This window comes from Schistocerca gregaria, chromosome 4 (genome assembly GCF_023897955.1).
Source record: "Schistocerca gregaria isolate iqSchGreg1 chromosome 4, iqSchGreg1.2, whole genome shotgun sequence".
NCBI classification, from domain to species: domain Eukaryota; kingdom Metazoa; phylum Arthropoda; class Insecta; order Orthoptera; family Acrididae; genus Schistocerca; species Schistocerca gregaria.
The window spans coordinates 33,590,253-33,608,337 of NC_064923.1; the positions used below are offsets into that span (position 1 = coordinate 33,590,253).

Genomic DNA, 18,085 nt, shown 5'->3' on the forward strand with positions numbered 1-18,085 from the left:
TAGCACTCAGATGGTCAAACGATCCGACAGGTATGTTTGTACGATCCTCTTGTGTCAAAGATTCCTTAAAAGCGAAATTTTAAACTTCAGGTTTCACTTTGCTGTCGTTTATTTCCATACGAGACCGGTTGACGAGTGATAGGATAGAAGCCTTCGAAATGCTTAGTGATTTTATATTGAACCAGAATTTTCTCGTTTCGTCAGCAAGATCTTTTGCTTACGTATGACGGTGGCAGTTGCATGCTGCACCAGTCGATCTTTTTCAGATGCACGAATACCTACTGACTTGTCATCTCCTTAGCTAAATCACGGTCCTGTCAATAATACTGAGAATTAGTTTCAGTAAACACGGAACTTTGAGTGTGGCAGAAGAAGCGACTCGGGAGGCCTAAGGAAATAAGAGATAGCGTGACAGAATTAATGAGGTAAGGTTCTTAGGCAATGATTGCGAAACAGAACAATGATGTGAGAGAAAAGGAAAGGGGAGCTCGTTGTGGGGGCTATAATACGTCATGAGAAGCCAGTGATTAGTGAGAAGCTTAGGAGCTGTTCGGTGGTTGTATAGGGAAAAAATTTTTCGCCTCTTTTAAGAGTAATTGAAGAATAACAGGCCAATGTAGCACATACGCGATCTGAAGCCTTAGACGTTACGTCATGTCAAGAGCTGGCGGCGACTCAGAGAACGGCGAACAAGATACCAGGCCCGGAGGTCCGGCAAGCAAACAGAAGCAGGCATGTTCAGAAACGAGCCACAAACACATAATATAAGAATTGGTACATCACTTCTGGGACAATAACGTACCTGTTACCGTGTGGCGTGGCCTACTACGTGCTGCGCGAGACATGCGGTTTGGAAGACTTGACCCACCTGGTCTATGTGGTCGGACAACTCCTCGACTGCTTAGGATCCCCAACATTTCGAATTAAAGAAAGACGTTGAAGCAGTTCTGCTAGATCTGTTACCGGTAGGTTCAATCAGCCCGCAAGTATTACGGAGATACTTCGTCAAGTAAAGATCCCTGAAGACGATATTCTTTTCACGAAACTCTATTTCCAATATTTAGAAAACAGTGATTTTAAGCTGAGCGCAACACGATTCTACTGCCACCAATGTACACCGCGAAGGTAAGGTAAGAGAAATCAGGACGCGTTCCATTTGCTTTAAATTATGAAAAACGGGTGGAGCCACAAGCAACCTGTGACATAATATAAGGAGAAAACGTAAAACTTAGCATTTAATTTATAGTTCAGAATAAAAATAGAACGTAACGTTTCTTTTCCTTCTTCCTTCATCACTTTCACTACAGGCTCACTCAAATCACTCAAATCTTCTTCAAAAATAAATCACTTGTCACAGGACATTGCGACCATATTGTTGCTGTGTATCTCTAACGAAAACACTAAGGAACGAAAGCAAATGGCTTCAAATGGTTCTGAGCTCTATGGGATTTAACTTCTGAGGTCATCAGTCCCCTAGAACTTAGAACAAGTTAAACTTAACCAACCTAAGGACATCAAAGACATCCATGCCCGAGGTAGGATTCGAACCTGCGACCGCAGCGATCGCGCGGTTCCAGACTGTAGCGCCTAGAACCGCTCCGCCACCCCGGATGCCTAACGAAAGTAACATCACGTCGTCGCATAGAGAGGAAAACGGCAGTGAACGTAAAGGAACGAGGGAACCGAGGACCGTTAGGCGCGAAGACCGCCCCCTGTGATTTAATAAAGGGGGAATTCGAGGTCACGAAGGACCTAAAGATGGGTTCTTCTATGGTTTGCGGGTAAACACTTTGCAAGGCTAGGAAAAGCAGATGAAATAATTCATTTGAAGAGAAAAGGGCAATTTTTTTATGTGTTTTGCCACTTTCCAAGAATTACTGATTTCCCCGATATTTAAACAGTCTTCTGTATGGAAACCAGACGACCTACAAAAAATGTTGCCGACATAAATGGTGGGTAATATTCTCCTCTTTATTGTACGATTGTATTGCGTAATAGCTTGTTTTTAGTATTTTTTTGACGATGTATCATATTTGCGGGGAAAAATTTTGTTGGACAACTTAATATTCGTGTTCGGCATCCCAACAAACATTGAATGAACCACTGGAAACACTTACGGCACAGCTTTGCACTCGGAGCCCTTTTTATGCACCGTTTGAACTGAACCTTTGCTGCCACGCGACTTGTATCGCGCTATGGGCGCAGCTGCCGGCAGCAGCGGAATTCCGAAGGCGCCCCGAGCCCTGTGGACTTTTGCCCCCGTGTTTAGTTTAAGTACTGTGAAAGTCTAGGGACCGAATTCACACACATCTGAACACACACACACCTCACACCCTGTCCATCTCTTCCTGCCCCCTCTTCTTGTCAATCTGCTCCTCCACACTCTGTCCACGTCCTCCCTCGCCCTAATTCCACTTCCTCCTCCCCCTCTCTCTGTCCATTTCCCCCTACCCACCCTTCTTCCTGTCCATCTCCTCCTCCATCATCTCTGTGCTTATCTCCTCCTCCCCCTGTCTCTGTGCTCCTCGACCTCGTCCTCTTTCCTGCTCTTCTCTCTCCTCTCTGTCCACTTCCCCCTCCCATACAGCTGTCGCTCTACTCCTCTTCCGCATATCTGAGCCTACCTCCTCCTTCCCATTGCTGCCGTTCATCTCCTCGTCCTCCCTTCTCTCTCCACGTTGTCAGACTCACTCCAGCCGTAGGCTAGGGGTTCTTACACCCACAGTATTTCTTTACTGATTGTAACTAATATGTGTTCCAAATTTGATTTGAAATCGTTCAGGGGTGTAGGATTTTTCCCATGACTTAATCCACGTCTGCACATGCTGAATATATTTCCCACATATTTAATAAATTTCATGCGTTTTTGTAACGTATTTCACCTGTATGTCTACCAAATTCTGCCCAAAAGTTTCATTTCCCCCCAGCTCAATGTTTATGACGTTGTATGTCCTGAACTATCTGCTGCACAGCCGGCCGCGGTGGTCTAGCGGTTCTAGGCGCGCAGTCCGGAACCGCACGACTGCTACGGTCGCAGGTTCGAATCCTGCCTCGGGCATGGATGTGTGTGATGTCATTAGGTTAGTTAGGTTTAAGTAGTTCTAAGTTCTAGGGGACTGATGACCTCAGAAGTTAAGTCCCATTGTGCTCAGAGCCATTTGAACCATTTATCTGGTGCACAATAATACGATATTGCAAGGAAATTTAGTGGTACATGTCCCAACTCTCTGCAAATTGCGTTGTGAATAGAGTTACTGGTAAAGAAGTAATTATTAAAACGCGATGCGGCAGTTTATCACTCGCCTCAGTATTTATGACGTCTTATCTGCTGAAATGTGTCCCGGACAAGGATACGACTTTGTAGGTACATTCAGTGCAATTTGTGGATACCGCTTGCGGAATTTGTTCCTAATATAATTATTAGCAAAAAAGTAATAAATAAAAAAGCCGTGCGTGATGGGGCAATTTTCACGCATCTTAATATTTGAAGTCATATCTCCTGAACTATAAGTCGTAGAATCATATATTTTTGTATGTGCATTCAGCGGAAGATGTGGATAATGGAAAGCGTCGCTAATAGAATTAACATTAACTAAGTTATGCTTGTAAACGTCTTGGATGACTGAGTAATTTTTCATGTATCTTTATAACGACATATCTTCCGAACTAAGTGTTGTACAGTGATGAAAGTTTCTTGATACATTCAGTGATACATTCGCATACTGACTGTAAAATGTGTCTCGAATACAATCAGTAGTGAAGGAGTAGTAAATTTAAACGGCGCGCTTCATGTAGCAGTTTTACAACACGAACAGCGAAAATGTAGAAAGCCATGACCATTCTTCCTTTCGTCAGTTTGTGAGCATCCTGAGCGAGAAGTTTCGTAACAGTTCGAAATCATGTGTAAAGTTTGTTGCAAGTTCTCATTTTCAAATATGGACGCCTAAAATGCGGGTGTTCTCGCGTCGTGGGCAGCACTGTTTCTTCGCACCCTTCCAGCCCTCTGATGGGTGGTTGGTTCTTACCCTCACAGCGATTCTTTCTACAGAGTAAATGATACGTGCACTAAGTTTGGTTGAAATTGGCCGAGTGCCTTAGGAGGAGAGGTGGAAGATAGGTACGTATATACATACGTGTATCCATTTTTATAATTCGTGTGGATAATGTAACTCTTTTTAATAAAGTTGTCAAAAATAGCTGCTCCGCGTCCATCTGTCGCTGCTCTGTGAGGAAAGGTATAATGCTTTCGATCCGCTGATAACAAATGTGTGCTCAACAAAGAACACAGTCAGACTGCACTATTTTCACAGAACGTTCCCATTAATAAGATGAATCACTTTCTCCACTCTTGATATACTGCCCATGAAATACGTTGACGGAAACATCCCATCCTACATCTATACAACGCAGTGTTATTCCTTACTCTATGCTAAGATCTCACCGTTAGATTCTTGCATCTGTTGTAGAATGCTTCGATACTTATAATGGGTTACCCAGCAGGAAGTATTATTTCTCAGTGAATGTTTTGCGAATAAAATCATATGAAACTATATTTTGACACTTTTATTTTGAAAAATATAAACTGAGTACATATTAAAACTTGCACACACACCAGTAAAATTGAAATTCATGTAGAAAATCATCATTATATATGATTGCCATACAGTTTGCAATTAATATTTTTGTAATTGACTTATCTGTCTACACACTTGCGGAAGGTAGCTGCCGAAGAAGTAATTCCAGATGTCTCAAGTCTGTCTGCGAATTCGTGCAGGAAGGCAATAATACGACTCCACACAGGCTTAGACACACTGGAAGACATCAGAGCAACATTACAACATTTCGCTAGAGCGCTCAATTGCTGGGATCGTGAACCTCCTGGTACCTACACCAACATCGTTCTGTGAGACCCAGCAGTCACTTCCGCTGTAAGGAGGAAGCCCATGTCTCTTCGTGATCTTGTATTTGTGTAATAATAATCAGTAATTTGAGAAATTCGTAGAACAACGGATAGCGATAGCATTAAGGAGGTTTAATTAAATTTTTCAGCTGGAGATACTGCTTGCTGTGATGGTAGTAAATTGCTTGGTGGCAGCAAAGAGCTCGATACGGTTAAAGGCCGCTGGGGAAACGCTGAGCACACTTTTGTAACTGACGCCGGCCACAATTCGGCTGCAAGAAATGTAACGTCTCCCTGGGCGATGCCGTGGTCCTCAGTGTGAGAGTGTGACCTGCGAGTCCATTGTTCAGGGGTGTGGGAAAGCCAGAAACCTCGCTTAGCTGCTCTCGCTCGGTCGATTGCTGTGCCATTGGGAATTCTGGCCTCACTAAAGTTTACTGACTAGTAGTGTTGACTGTGAAACCTTTATGGCCTCTGGTAAAATAGGGTATATTTTAAACACATCTGAAGATCATGGGATGAAACCAATACTACGACGACAACTTTTGTGATCGTAGACTGGAACTGAAGAAACAAATTCTGTATTGGGAATAGCTGTGACACCACAGTGGCCCTGGGGTCATCGTGGTTGATACTGTGCACCGAAAGCCTCTGGGTCGTCGGCTGCAAAATGCTGCTGCTCCTTTGATAAGCAGTCTCTGTGGCTTCTGGAGTACGACGAAAGCGAGAAACTAAAGTGATCTTACTCGACAGCGAAGTAGGACGGGAGTATGTTGGCGTTGTTGTTTAGAAATTTGATAGTGTACCAAGCGACAGCACAGTGGCTGATCATAAATGAGTGCGGTGTGTGGGGTGGGGTACTGAGTGCGATAAGTGAGTGGTGGCGGGTGTGGAGGGGACCGAGGAAGTAGCAAGAGCTGTCACTGTGGCGGTGGACTCCTCAGAGGAGTAGCTGTCACAGCGAAAGTTGAAGGGGGCTTGCAGCAGGTTTTCTAGAGAGAAAGAGGAATTCTGTCCCTAGAAAGGAGGAAACTAACTGCAAGGAGAGGCTATCAGTTTCAAAGAACGTTAGTAAGAGAAACATAAGGTTTATTCGCAGTGTGAGTAATAATATAAAGTTGGTAAGTGAATATTGCGGCAGGTCTCATTATAGGTAAGAGAACTGTAGCAGTAAATTGTTCAGCACCAAACCCATTTGCATGACATCTTTGTGATCTTTAAGAAAGATAAAAGAAAAGGTGTTTCCCCTATAATTCCTATTAGCGTTTGCTTTCGAGTAATATTTACCGTTTTATTGTATTATGAGGATATTATGTGTTGTCGCTGTATTCTGGTGAGAGGACAACTCTTTATGTGTTCAGGTTAAGAAGCCCAACTTAAATTCAGTGTTGCCCGTAAATTATGTTTTGGTTCCGTTTATTTTCTGGCGTCGATGTCACTATGAATGGCAGTGTGTGTTTCAGATACGAACAGTTGGAGATGCTTGACGCTGTGTGTTTATAATACGACTTTCGCCTTACAGGGTTAGCATTTTACAGTCGACCACTGACCCAGTCGTTTGCAGATATGTGTGGTGGTGGGTGGTGCCGGAGTCTTTCGAACGTGGGGGGTAGCTGTAGGTGCGGTACGTCACAAGGTGAACACTGCGTGCAGTTAAAAATTCACGAGACTAGGGCGACAGCGGCCGTCATTGCTGGCGCCAGTCCTCTGCCACCATGTGGGCGCACTTCTCGCCGATCATGACGGAGGGCACGTTGGTGTTGCCCCTGACGACGAGCGGCATGACGGAGGCGTCGGCGACGCGCAGGCCCCGCACGCCGTGCACGCGCAGCCGCGCGTCGACGACGGCGTCGGGGTCGGCGGCGGGCCCCATCTTGGCGGTGCCGGCCGGGTGGTACAGCGTGGTGGTGAGCTGCGGCAGCGCGCAGCGCCAGTACTGGTCGGTGAGCGGCGGCAGCCCGGCGCACGCCGCCACGGGCACGTCCCTGACGAGCACCCCGGCGCGGCGCATCGCCTCCGTGGTGCCCAGGCGGTGCGCCAGCCGGATGCCGGCCAGCATGTTGTCCGAGTCCCTGGGGTCGCTGTAGTAGCCCGCGTGGATGGCGACCGGGTCTGCGGGGTGTGGGCTGCGCAGCGCGACGCGGCCGCGGCTCGTGGGCCCCAGCAGCGTGGGCAGCACCAGCACCACGTCGTGGCGCTCGGCCAGCAGGCGCAGCGCCGTGCGGTACTCGTCGCCGTAGCTGCCCGCCTCCAGGAACGCCTCCGTCCACTCCTCGAAGCTCGGCTCGAACCGCGCGTAGTGGTACTGGATGTCCGGGTAGGTCTCGTCGTCGTCCGGGGCGCTGTCCGTCCTCACGAAGCCCTGGTAGCTGGTGAGGCCGGTGTTGGACAGGATACCCGTCCTGTTCGTCAGGTACTCGAAAGCGCCCTGAAGCACCTGATTCTTCTTACTCTCCAAATCTCGCTCGGAATTCTCTATTAGGTACACGAGTCCAGTGTAAATGGTATGATCTTGAAGGTTGAATCCGACTGAGGTCCTTCACCACCGGTATTCCCAATTCCTCCAAGTGTTCCTTCGGCCCGATACCGGACAGCATCAGAACTTGTGGCGTGTTGACAGCTCCCGCAGACACTACCACTTCCTTCGCGACCTTCACCTCGCGCTCTTTCCCGTCTTTGAGGTACTGGACTCCGTACGCCTGCTTCGTCGCGGGATCGACGAGGACTTTGGTGACGTGTGCGTGCTTCACGACGTGGAGATTCTCTCGGCTCTTCGCCGGTACCAGGAACGCTTTAGCCACGTTCCACCTGGTCCCGTTCCGCACCGTACCGAAGTTGTTTGTGAAACCGAGATAGCCGTCCGAGTTGAAGTCGTCGACGACTCTGTGGCCCGCCTCCCTGGCGGCGTCGCTGAGCGTGCGCATGAACGGGTCGTCGGGGCCGAACTTGCTGACGCGCAGCCCGCCGCCCGTGCCGTGCACGGCGGCCGCGTGGGGGCGGCGCCGCAGCTCGCCCGCCTCCACGTCCTGCGACTTGATGAAGAAGGGCAGCACGTCGCGGTACGCCCAGCCGTCGTTGCCGAGCGCCGCCCACACGTCGTAGTCCTGCACGGGCCCGCGCACGTGGATCATCCAGTTGAGCACGCTGGAGCCGCCCAGCGCCCTGCCGCGCGGCCACGCACACCGGCCGCCGCGGAAGGCGCGGCACGCGCGGGGGTCCGGCTCCGTCTCGAACTGCCAGTCCGCCTGCAGCACAACAGAGCAGCCCGCCGCGCGCTGGCTCAGCTCGTTTACGTGACAGCGGAACAACCGACTAAACACTCATCTCTGAAACTCTAGCGAAAAGTGTCAAATAAATGAGGCACAAACTTGTGTCGCCGGTACACAAAGCACCTTCCTTATTGTCAAAGCCTGACAATCAAATTACTTATGCCGTAACGATACGGACCACCACGAAGACTACAAGCAGTGTGTCCACGTGTTGGACACCTCTCCCACGACACGCGAACCACACTGGCCCTCAGCATCTACATCTACATTTATACTCCGCAAGCCAGGCAACGGTGTGTGGCGGAGGGCACTTTACGTGAAACAGATCTCCTCGGGAGGTATAAGTAGGGGGAAGAAATATATTCGATACCTCATCCAGAAACGCACCCTCTCGAAACATGGCGAGCAAGCTACACCGCGATGCAGAGCGCCTCTCTTAAAGAGTCTGCCACTTGAGTTGGTTAAACATATCCGTAACGCTATCACGGTTACAAAATAACCCTGTGACGAAACGCGTCGCTCTTCTTTGAATCTTCTCTATCTCCTCCGTCAACCAGATCTGGTACGGATCCCACACTGATGAGCAGTACTCAAGTATAGGTCGAACGAGTGTTTTGTAAGCCACCTCCTTTGTTGAAGGACTACATTTTCTAAGGACTCTCCCAATGAATCTCAACCTGGTACCCGCCTTACCAACAATTAATTTTATGTGATCATTTCACTTGAAATCGTTCCGCACACATACTCCCAGATATTTTACAGAAGTAACTGCTACCAGCGTTTGTTCTGCTATCATATAATCATGCAATAAAGGATCCTTCGTTCTATGTATTCGCAATACATTACATTTGTCTATGTTAAGGGTCAGTTGCCACTCGCTGCACCAAGTGCCTATCCGCTGCAGATATTCCTGCATTTCGCTAAAATTTTCTAGTGCTTCAACTTCTCTGTATACTACAGCATCATCCGCGAAAAGCCGCATGGAACGTACGACACTATCTACTAGGTGATTTATATATATTGTGAAAAGCAATGGTCCCATAACACTGCCCTGCGGCACGCCAGAGGTTACTTTAACGTCTGTATACGTCTCTTCAATCCAACCACACAGCTGGTCTGATATTCCGTAGGCTCTTTCTTTCTTTATCAGGCGACAGTGCGGAACTGTCAAGTCATGGAAAATAGCATCTACCTGGGAGCCTGTATCTAATATTTTCTGGGTCTCATGAACAAATAAAGCGAGTTCGGTCTCACACGATCGCTGTTTCCGGAATCCATGTTGATTCCTACACAGTAGATTCTGGGTTTCCAAAAACGACATGATACTCGAGCAAAAAACATGTTCTAAAATTCTACAACAGATCGACGTCAGAGATGTAGGTCTATAGTTTTGCGCATCTGCTCTACGACCCCTCTTGAAGACTGGGACTACCAGTGCTCTTTTACAGTCATTTGGAACCTTCCGTTCCCCTAGACACTTGCGGTACACGGCTGTTAGCAGGGGGGCAAGTTCTTTCGCGTACTCTCTATAGAATCGAATTGGTATCCCGTCAGGTCCAGTGGACTTTCCTCTGTTGAGTGATTCCAGTTGCTTTTCTATTCCTTGGACACTTATTTCCATGTCAGCCATTTTTTCGTTTGTGCGAGGATTTAGAGAAGGAACTGCAGTGCGGTCTTCCTCTATGAAACAGCTTTGGAAAAAGATGTTTAGTATTTCAGATTTACGCGTGTCATCCTCTGTTTCAATGCCATCATCACCCCGGAGTCTGGATATGCAGTTTCGAATCACTTACTGATTTAACGTAAGACGAGAACTTCCTAGGATTTTCTGTCAAGTCGGTACATAGAATTTTACTTTCGAATTCAATGAACGCTTCACGCATAGCCCTCCTTACACTAACTTTGGCATCGTTTAGGTTCTGTTTATCTGAGAGGTTTTGGCTGCGTTTAAACTTGGAGTGAAGCTCTCTTTTCTTTCGCAGTAGTTTCCTAACTGTGTTGTTGAACCACGGTGGGTTTTTCCCGTCCATCACAGTTTTACTCGGCACGTACTTGTCTAAAACGCATTTCACGAATGCCTTGAACTTTTTCCATAAACACTCAACATTGTCAGTGTCGGAACAGAAACTTTCGTTTCGATCTGTTAGGTAGTCTGAAATCTGCCTTCTATTACTCTTGCTAAACAGATAAACCTTCCTCCCTTTTTTTATATTCCTATTAATTTCCATATTCAGGGATGCTGCAACGGCCTTATGATCACTGATTCCCTGTTCTGCACTTAGAGAGTCGAAAAGTTCGGGTCTGTTTGTTATCAGTAGGTCTAAAATGTTATCTCCACGAGTCGGTTCTCTGTTTAATTGCTCGTTGTAATTTTCGGATAGTGCACTCAGTATAATGTCACTCGATGCTCTGTCCCTAACACCCATCCTAAACATATGAGTGTCCCAGTCAATATCTGGTACATTGAAATCATCACCTAAGACTATAACATGCTCAGAAAATTAATGTGGAATGTATTCGAAATTTTCTCTCAGTTGTTCTGCCACTAATGTTGCTGAGTCGGGAGGTCGGTAAAAGGAGCCAACTATTAACCTAGCTCGGTTGTTGAGTGTAACCTCCACCCATAATAATTCACAGGAACTATCCAATTCTACTTCACTACAGGATAAACTACTACTAAAAGCGACAAACACGCCACCAGCAGTTGCATGCAATCTATCCTTTCTAAACACCGTCTTTGCCATTGTAAAAATTTCGGCATAATTTATCTCTGGCTTCAGTCAGCTTTCTGTACCTATAACGATTTCCGCTTCGGTGCTTTCTATCAGCGCTTGAAGTTCCGGTACTTTACCAATGCAGCTTCGACAGTTTACAATTACAATACCGATTGGTGCTTGGTCCCCGCATGTCCTGACTTTGCCCCGCACTCTTTGAGGCTGTTGCCCTTTCTGTATTTGCCCGAGGCCATCTAACCTAAAGAACCGCCCAGTCCACGTGACACAACCCCTGTTACCCGTGTAGCCGCTTGCTGCGTATAGTGGACTCCTGACCTATCCAGCGGAACCCGAAACCCCGCCACCTTATGGCGCAAGTCGAGGAATCTGCAGCCCACACGGTCACAGAACCGTCTCAGCCTCTGATTCAGACCCTCCACTCGGCTCTGTACCAAAGGTCCGCAGTCAGTCCTGTTGACGATGCTGCAGATGGTGAGCTCTTCTTTCACCCAGCTAGCGAGACTGGCAGTCTTCACCAAATCAGATAGCCGCCGGAAGCCAGAGAGGATTTCCTCCGATCCATAGCGACACACATCATTGGTGCCAACATGAGCGACCACCTGCAGATGGGTGCACCCTGTACCCTTCATGGCATCCGGAAGGACCCTTTCCACATCTGGAATGACTCCCCTCGGTATGCACACGGAGTGCATGCACATTGGTTTTCTTCCCCTCTCTTGCTGCCATATCCCTAAGAGTCCCCATTACGGGCCTGACGTTGGAGATCCCGGCTCCCAGTAAGCCCACCCTTTGCGACCGCCTGCATCTTGCAGACTGAGGGGCAACCTCTGGAACAGGACAAGCAGCCATGTCCGGCCGAAGATCAGTATCAGCCTGAGACAGAGCCTGAAACCGATTCCTCAGACGAACTTTAGAGGCCTTCCGTTCAGCTATCCGGAATGTCTTTTGCCCCCTGCCACACCTCGTGACGACCTCACACACTACCACAGGTGAGGGATCAGCCTCAATGTGGGCAGTATCCCGGGCAGCCACAGTCGTAGTCCGATCGGGGGATGCGTGGGACGAGCTGGCCGTCCCCGACAAACCCCCATCTGGACCCCCACAGTGCTGCCCATTGGCAACAGCCTCAAGGTGTGTGACCGAAACCAACACTTCATGAAGCTGGGAGCGAAGGGATGCCAACTCAGCCTGCATGTTGTATAAGAAATAAAAACTACTGTTCAGTACCTCCAGACACCCATTTGGCGTTGGAATATGGAGGGGATGGGAAAAAATATGTAGATGCTGGCCAAACATGCGCTATTGAATCTGAGTACCAATCGCAACTGTGCAGCGTCCTCCATAAGCTGCAGATGCTGGTCGTGGTGAGAAGGGTGTCTCGTTTAGCTCGAGTGCATTGTGTCGCAGCTAAGTGAATTCAAACCAGGGAAATTTGTTGGTGCTCTTATGTTGGGTGCTTTCGTAACCGAGGAAGACAAATTGTTTGGTGTCTCAAGAAGCATCGTATCTACCTGAATATAACGAAAGCGGGAAAACGTAATTCGCTAAGTCACAACGCAGGCGAAATTGTGTGACGAGTGTTCGGGAAAGACGGTCATTGTTGTGGTTGGCAGGAGAGCCAACCGTGTTAGTAAAGGAGGCCGAAATGCGCGCGTTTTAGCTCACGCAGGCTGGCGTGAGGTCTGAAACATGACAAGGGAATTAGAATTGAGAAAAACGGACGTAGCAGGTGGAACACTCAACTTTAATCCACCTATGGAGAACGTCGCTCTTTATGGCACATGATTCATAATTTCAATAGTACGGATACCGGCGCCTTGCCAGATCGCAGCAAATAACGCAGCTGAAGGCGATGCCAACTATCGTCTCGGCAAATGAGAGCGTAGAAGTCAGTGAACCATCGCCAGCAAAGTCGGCCGTACAACTGGGGCGAGAGTTAGGAAGTCTCTCTAGACCTGCCGTGTGGCGGCCCTCGGTCTGCAATCACTGATAGTGGCGACACGCGGGTCCGACGTATACTACCGGATCGCGGCCGATTTAAAGGCTACCACCCAGCAAGTGTGGTGCCTGGCGGTGACACCACAGTCATTGAGGAGTACTGTGACGAAATATAAGAGGACGACAGTTGCGAACGTCATTGCGGAACTGAATGCCGTTCTTGTGAACGCTGTCAGCAACAAAACAACTCCAAGGGAGTTCCATACGCAGGGAACTGCAGCTGGAGCTGGAATTCCAAAACTACTCATCAGTGATGCAAATGCCCGCCACACGAAAACGTGGTGCCGAAGCCATAAAAAGGGGGCTATGGAGCAATGGAATAAAGTTATTTCGTGGAATCATTCTTGTTCCACTCTGTTTCCAACTTCTGGGTTACTTAACGTCCCAAGAGTGAAACATGGCGAAGTTTCGATGATGATATGGGCACTCGTATGGTGGAGTTCCACAGGCCCCACACTTACTTAGCAAGGTCTCATTATTGCCAAGGAATATGTGACTATTTTGACTTATTATGTCCATGCCGTGGGACAATGTTTGCTCCTCAACAGTGATGCTGTGTTCCAGGACACCGAATCTCTATTTATACCCCTCGCATCGTGCAGGACTTCTTTTGGAGCACAGGCGCCAATTTTAGCATCTGCCTTGCCCACCTGCGTATCAACATCGTAGTATCATCCAGCGTTTGTGGTTTTCTTTGGAGACAAGGACGCGTGATCGCTGACCACCCTCCATCATCGCTATCTGACCTTGCCAGTATTTCCTTTGGAAATAATGCAGAAGCTATATTTATCCATTGTGAGCGAACCGTCCGGTTTGCTTTTGTCAAATTCTTTAGTGCAGGTTTTACTGTCCTTTCTAACTTCTGGGATACTTGGACTGTTTTCTCGAAATTTTCCCGTCCCAAGGTTCCTTGTGCGGCGAGCGCGAGGCTATACGAGCTGGTGTGCGCTGCCGTGAGCAGAGCCGTGGGTGGCGGTGAGCGAGTGCCAGGTGACGAGTGTCCCCTGTGCAGTGGCCTGGAACTACGTGTGTCTGGATGGGCTCTGTTAGTATTGTGAAGAGCACACAAGGACACTGTTTGCTATTTTGTAACTGTGGAGTGCACTCTTCTAGAGCTCTCAATGAACTGGTGACAATGTGGCAGGCTACTGTGGGAGTCTTGTCAGTTATTATTACTCCGGTATCCTGTCACCACTGTGTTAATTCTAGCTAGTCTAGAGAGCTAAACTATTTGGCAGTAGTTTTCTTATACCGCGTCCTCTAGAAAGATGTGACAGTTTTCTACTATTCCCGGATCCTGGCTACATCTGAAAGCTGAGTTATGTTTGTTATATCAACGTTTGAACAGTGCTGTGAACTCAAGTTGGTCGTGTTCCGTTAACATTCAAATCAACAGCAATTGCACGTAACAAGTATGTAAGTGACATCGATTACGTTTTAGTTATGTTGGTTCCTTGTGTAAGTCCATTATAATTATCCGGGCTGTTATGCCGTGGTCGGTTGATGAATTCTGTGTCAATTCCCAACGTTTCGTCTCCGTCTGGGGTGGGTAGTGAGCCAGTGGGTGTGTTGGACCTTCCATCGAGCTACAGACCCCCTACCCCCTTGAAGATGTCCTCCGCAGACGGAGACGAAACGTTGGGAATTGATACAGGATTCATCAACCGACCACGGCATAACAGCCCGGATAATTATAATGGACATGATATTTCCGGCCCTGAAACTCTACATTTTAGTATCCTTGTGGTAACAAATCTATGTTTTACCTATTTCCATCCAAATTTTGTTCCTTCTTAACGCATTGTAGAGGCATTCTTGGTGACTGATGTTCTTTTTATACGCCAGGAAGCAGCCATTCGACAATGGGGCTTGTATCCGTGTGATATTACTTCGAACCTGTCTCTTCATTTAAGTAATCTGGGTTTTAATTTATCGTCTTGTAAACTAGTCAGAGTCTTAGCTTGTCGTGTTGTAAACTAGTCAGTGGTAATTTTTACTTCTGTTGCTACTCAATTCAAAGCTCTCACTACTGTTTTCTTGATCCTAATGAGATACATTACCTCTTAGTCTTCTGGAATTAATTTACGTCAAAAGTCGGGAAAGCGCAGGTACATTTTCTAGCTCAGGCTCTACTTTGTACAGTTGTTAGTTAAACTCTAAAAAACTGATGTTAGGTTTAAAACCTTTTTGTACTGAGTTACAGTCGGTGTGTAAAACTTGTAACTTGAGCTTGATTTCATGTGCTTTGCCATTAACCTGTTAAGCTGTTATTTTTGTATTATGGTGTCATTATAAATTGCAGTATGAGGTAAAGAAGCGCGGGATTAGCCGAGCGGTGTGAGTCGCTGCAGTCATGGACTGTGCGGCTGGTCACGCCGGAGGTTCGAGACCTCCCTCGGGCATGGGTGTGTGTGTTTGTCCTTAGTCCTTAAGCTTAGGGACTGATGACCTTAGCAGTCAAGTCCCATAAGATTTCACACATATTTGAACATTTGAACAAGTAAAGATATGTGACGTTTAGCTGTGAAGGAAAAGTAAGCTTTGAGATTTAATGCTGAAACCTAATCTTCGTGTAGCAAATTATTTTTTGATAATATGTGTAAAGTAATTTTGGCTCTGCATTTTAGATCTTCGTTCCCACTCCTACCGGTATAGGGAGACTACTGGAAGCTGTTTCGATTGCTAACGGGTTTCGCACGGTACGCTTGGTAATATTTTTTTTTTAGTGTTGCTGTAATTTTTCTCTAACTCGAGTAATTCTCATTAGCAGTACAGGAATTCTATGCGAATATGACTTGAGATACTTCTGCTTCTTGTTTCTGCCCATTATCCTGAACGCATTTAATGCTTTCATACGATATCTGCGAGGGTCGAAAGAGTGTTGACGAGGGGCGTAAATGAAGTTGGATATTAGCGCAAAAAAAAATTTAAACGGCCACGTTTTGTCGGAGGTACTGTCTTGTCACTGGCTGGCTGATGCCTGAAAACTCCCAAACGCGATTCTACTCTCTTAAGAACTGCGGTTCCTCGCTCTATACGCACAGAATTTACTGTAAGCACACTACTACGCATTAAAATTGCAGCACAGTGTGGGCGGCATGCGACAGACAAGTTCTCTTAAAATGTAAGACATGTGCAGATATACAAATGATGAGTATTCCAGCGTAAGTTCACAAACTACATAGGGTAACGGCTGTCTACATTCTATATATAGCAGAATAGTGCTTAAAGGCTCAAATGGTTCAAATGCCTTTGAGCACTATGGGACTTAACATCTGAGGTCATCAGTCCCCTAGAACTTAGAACTACTTACACCTAACTAAAGTAATGGCATCACGCACATCCAAGCCCGAGGCAGGATTCGAACCTGCGACCGTAGCGGTCGCGCAGCTCCAGACTTAAGCGCCTAGAACCGCTCGGCCACTCTGGCCGGCACTGCTTAAAGGCCTCCCATTCAGATACCCCGTTTGACTGTTGCTTCTTTGTAAGAAGGTCGTGTGTCATGCCTTGTGTAAGAAGTTGAAACGCCCTGCAATTCGGCAGCGACAGGCTGCTGTTGCACGGAGACTGTTCAGCGTTGTCGCTGCTCTCAACAGCCCAGTGTCACCAGCGTCCGAGAGCGCGGACTCTGGTGGTTCACTCGCCGCTGCAGCACACCACACGCCTCGAGTCAGCAAGTGGCACCCTTTCAGGAAGACAGGCACCCACATCCACAGGGAGAGCGAGACGGCGCCCCCAGGGCAGCACGAGCGCTGTCCGCGAGGAGCTGTCCCCGTACGGCGCCCAACGTATGCCAGTGTGAGCGACCGATACCGCCATACGGCATTCGCCAGTGTCAGAGCTGCCCAGCATCTGACGTGGTGGTGTGCAACGCTGGTAATTTGGACAGCAGGCCTTACTGACACGTCTGACGCGTCATGGTCAGCGACTTCTCCACGACGTTATCATTCAACAAGATAACGCAAGACTGGCTGCGGCCTGTGCCGTCCTTACCTGCCCCACACAGACGGTGTTCCACTCTTGTCCTGGCCGCCACGTTTCTCCAAACCTCGAACCCAATGAGGACATCTGGTCATGGCTTCCGAGGGACTTGCACTCCACCACGCACCCGTAGTTATCACCAAATCTCACTTCCATTCGAAGCCCAGTTGTGTTACAGCCACTTTTGCCTGTCGAAGTTGGCAAGCCTGCGCACCAAATCTCTCACCCTTTACATCCCAAACCATCCGCAAACTTAATCGTCTATCCTTCCTGCTATACTGTAAACACGCAGTAAGCAAAATTTCTTCTCTGATGCTGGAACTTTTAGTGCAACGATGTATATTTCATTACTTTCTTTTACTCTGAGGACGGCCGGCAGGTGTGGCCGAGCGGTTCTAGACGCTTCATTGTGGAACCACGCTACTGCTACGGTCGCAGGTTCGAATCTTGCCTCGGGCATGTGTGTGTGTGTGATGTCTTTAAGTTAGTTAGGTTTAAGTAGTTCTAAGTTCTAGGGGACTGATGACCTCAGATGTTAAGTCCCATAGTGCTCAGAGCCATTTTGAACTCTGGGGACGATATCGTTGAACAAAACAACTAGTGATCAGCAGGTGATGCTGCAATGAATAAGAAAGCTTTGGACCGTATTTCACACCAAACAAAATTAATGGACCTTTCTATAGCTCTCGAACAACTACTCGCTACTACATAAAACTAATAACTACTGAAAACATTCAGATTATAAAAGTTTTATGTAGCTTCTTCGTGACCCCACTGTTATCTGCCCCAAACGAAAGAAATACTATCATACACTCCACAATTTTCGCTGTTTTCAGGGGGATAAAATGACGTTACTTTAGTAATATTTGGCACACTAGAGAGCATGTAGTCACTATAATAACGTCCGCCCGGCTAGCCGCGTGGTCTTCCCGAACGGGAATGTGTAAAGACTGTTAGTGAACCCAAGGTTGGGATTCAGACACTCGTGGATAACATAGATTCCGAAATATATGATACCAAACAGAAGCAGTAATGCTAAATTCTGTTTTCCTAGGCTCCTTACAAAGGAAAGTGTAGAAGTAATCCCACAGTTTAACTGTGGCATCTTCAGAAAGGTGATTGATGTATATGTTAGGGCCAGTGATTCGCATCTACATAGATACCCTGAAAACCGCCGTATAGTACCACAACTACTCTTTTCC

The 18,085-nt window shown here is 47.4% G+C and overlaps 1 protein-coding gene across 1 annotated transcript in view; it reads right to left on the reverse strand.

Moving 5' to 3' along the window:
- Positions 1-4,548: 4,548 nt before the first annotated feature.
- Positions 4,549-18,085, reverse strand: part of LOC126267970 (glucose dehydrogenase [FAD, quinone]-like) — a 63,050-nt gene continuing 49,513 nt past the window's right edge. The window contains 2 exon segments of the mRNA XM_049973316.1: positions 4,549-7,431; positions 7,433-8,145. Of these exon segments, the coding sequence (XP_049829273.1) occupies positions 6,588-7,431; positions 7,433-8,145 (1,557 nt within the window). The 3' untranslated portion in view covers positions 4,549-6,587.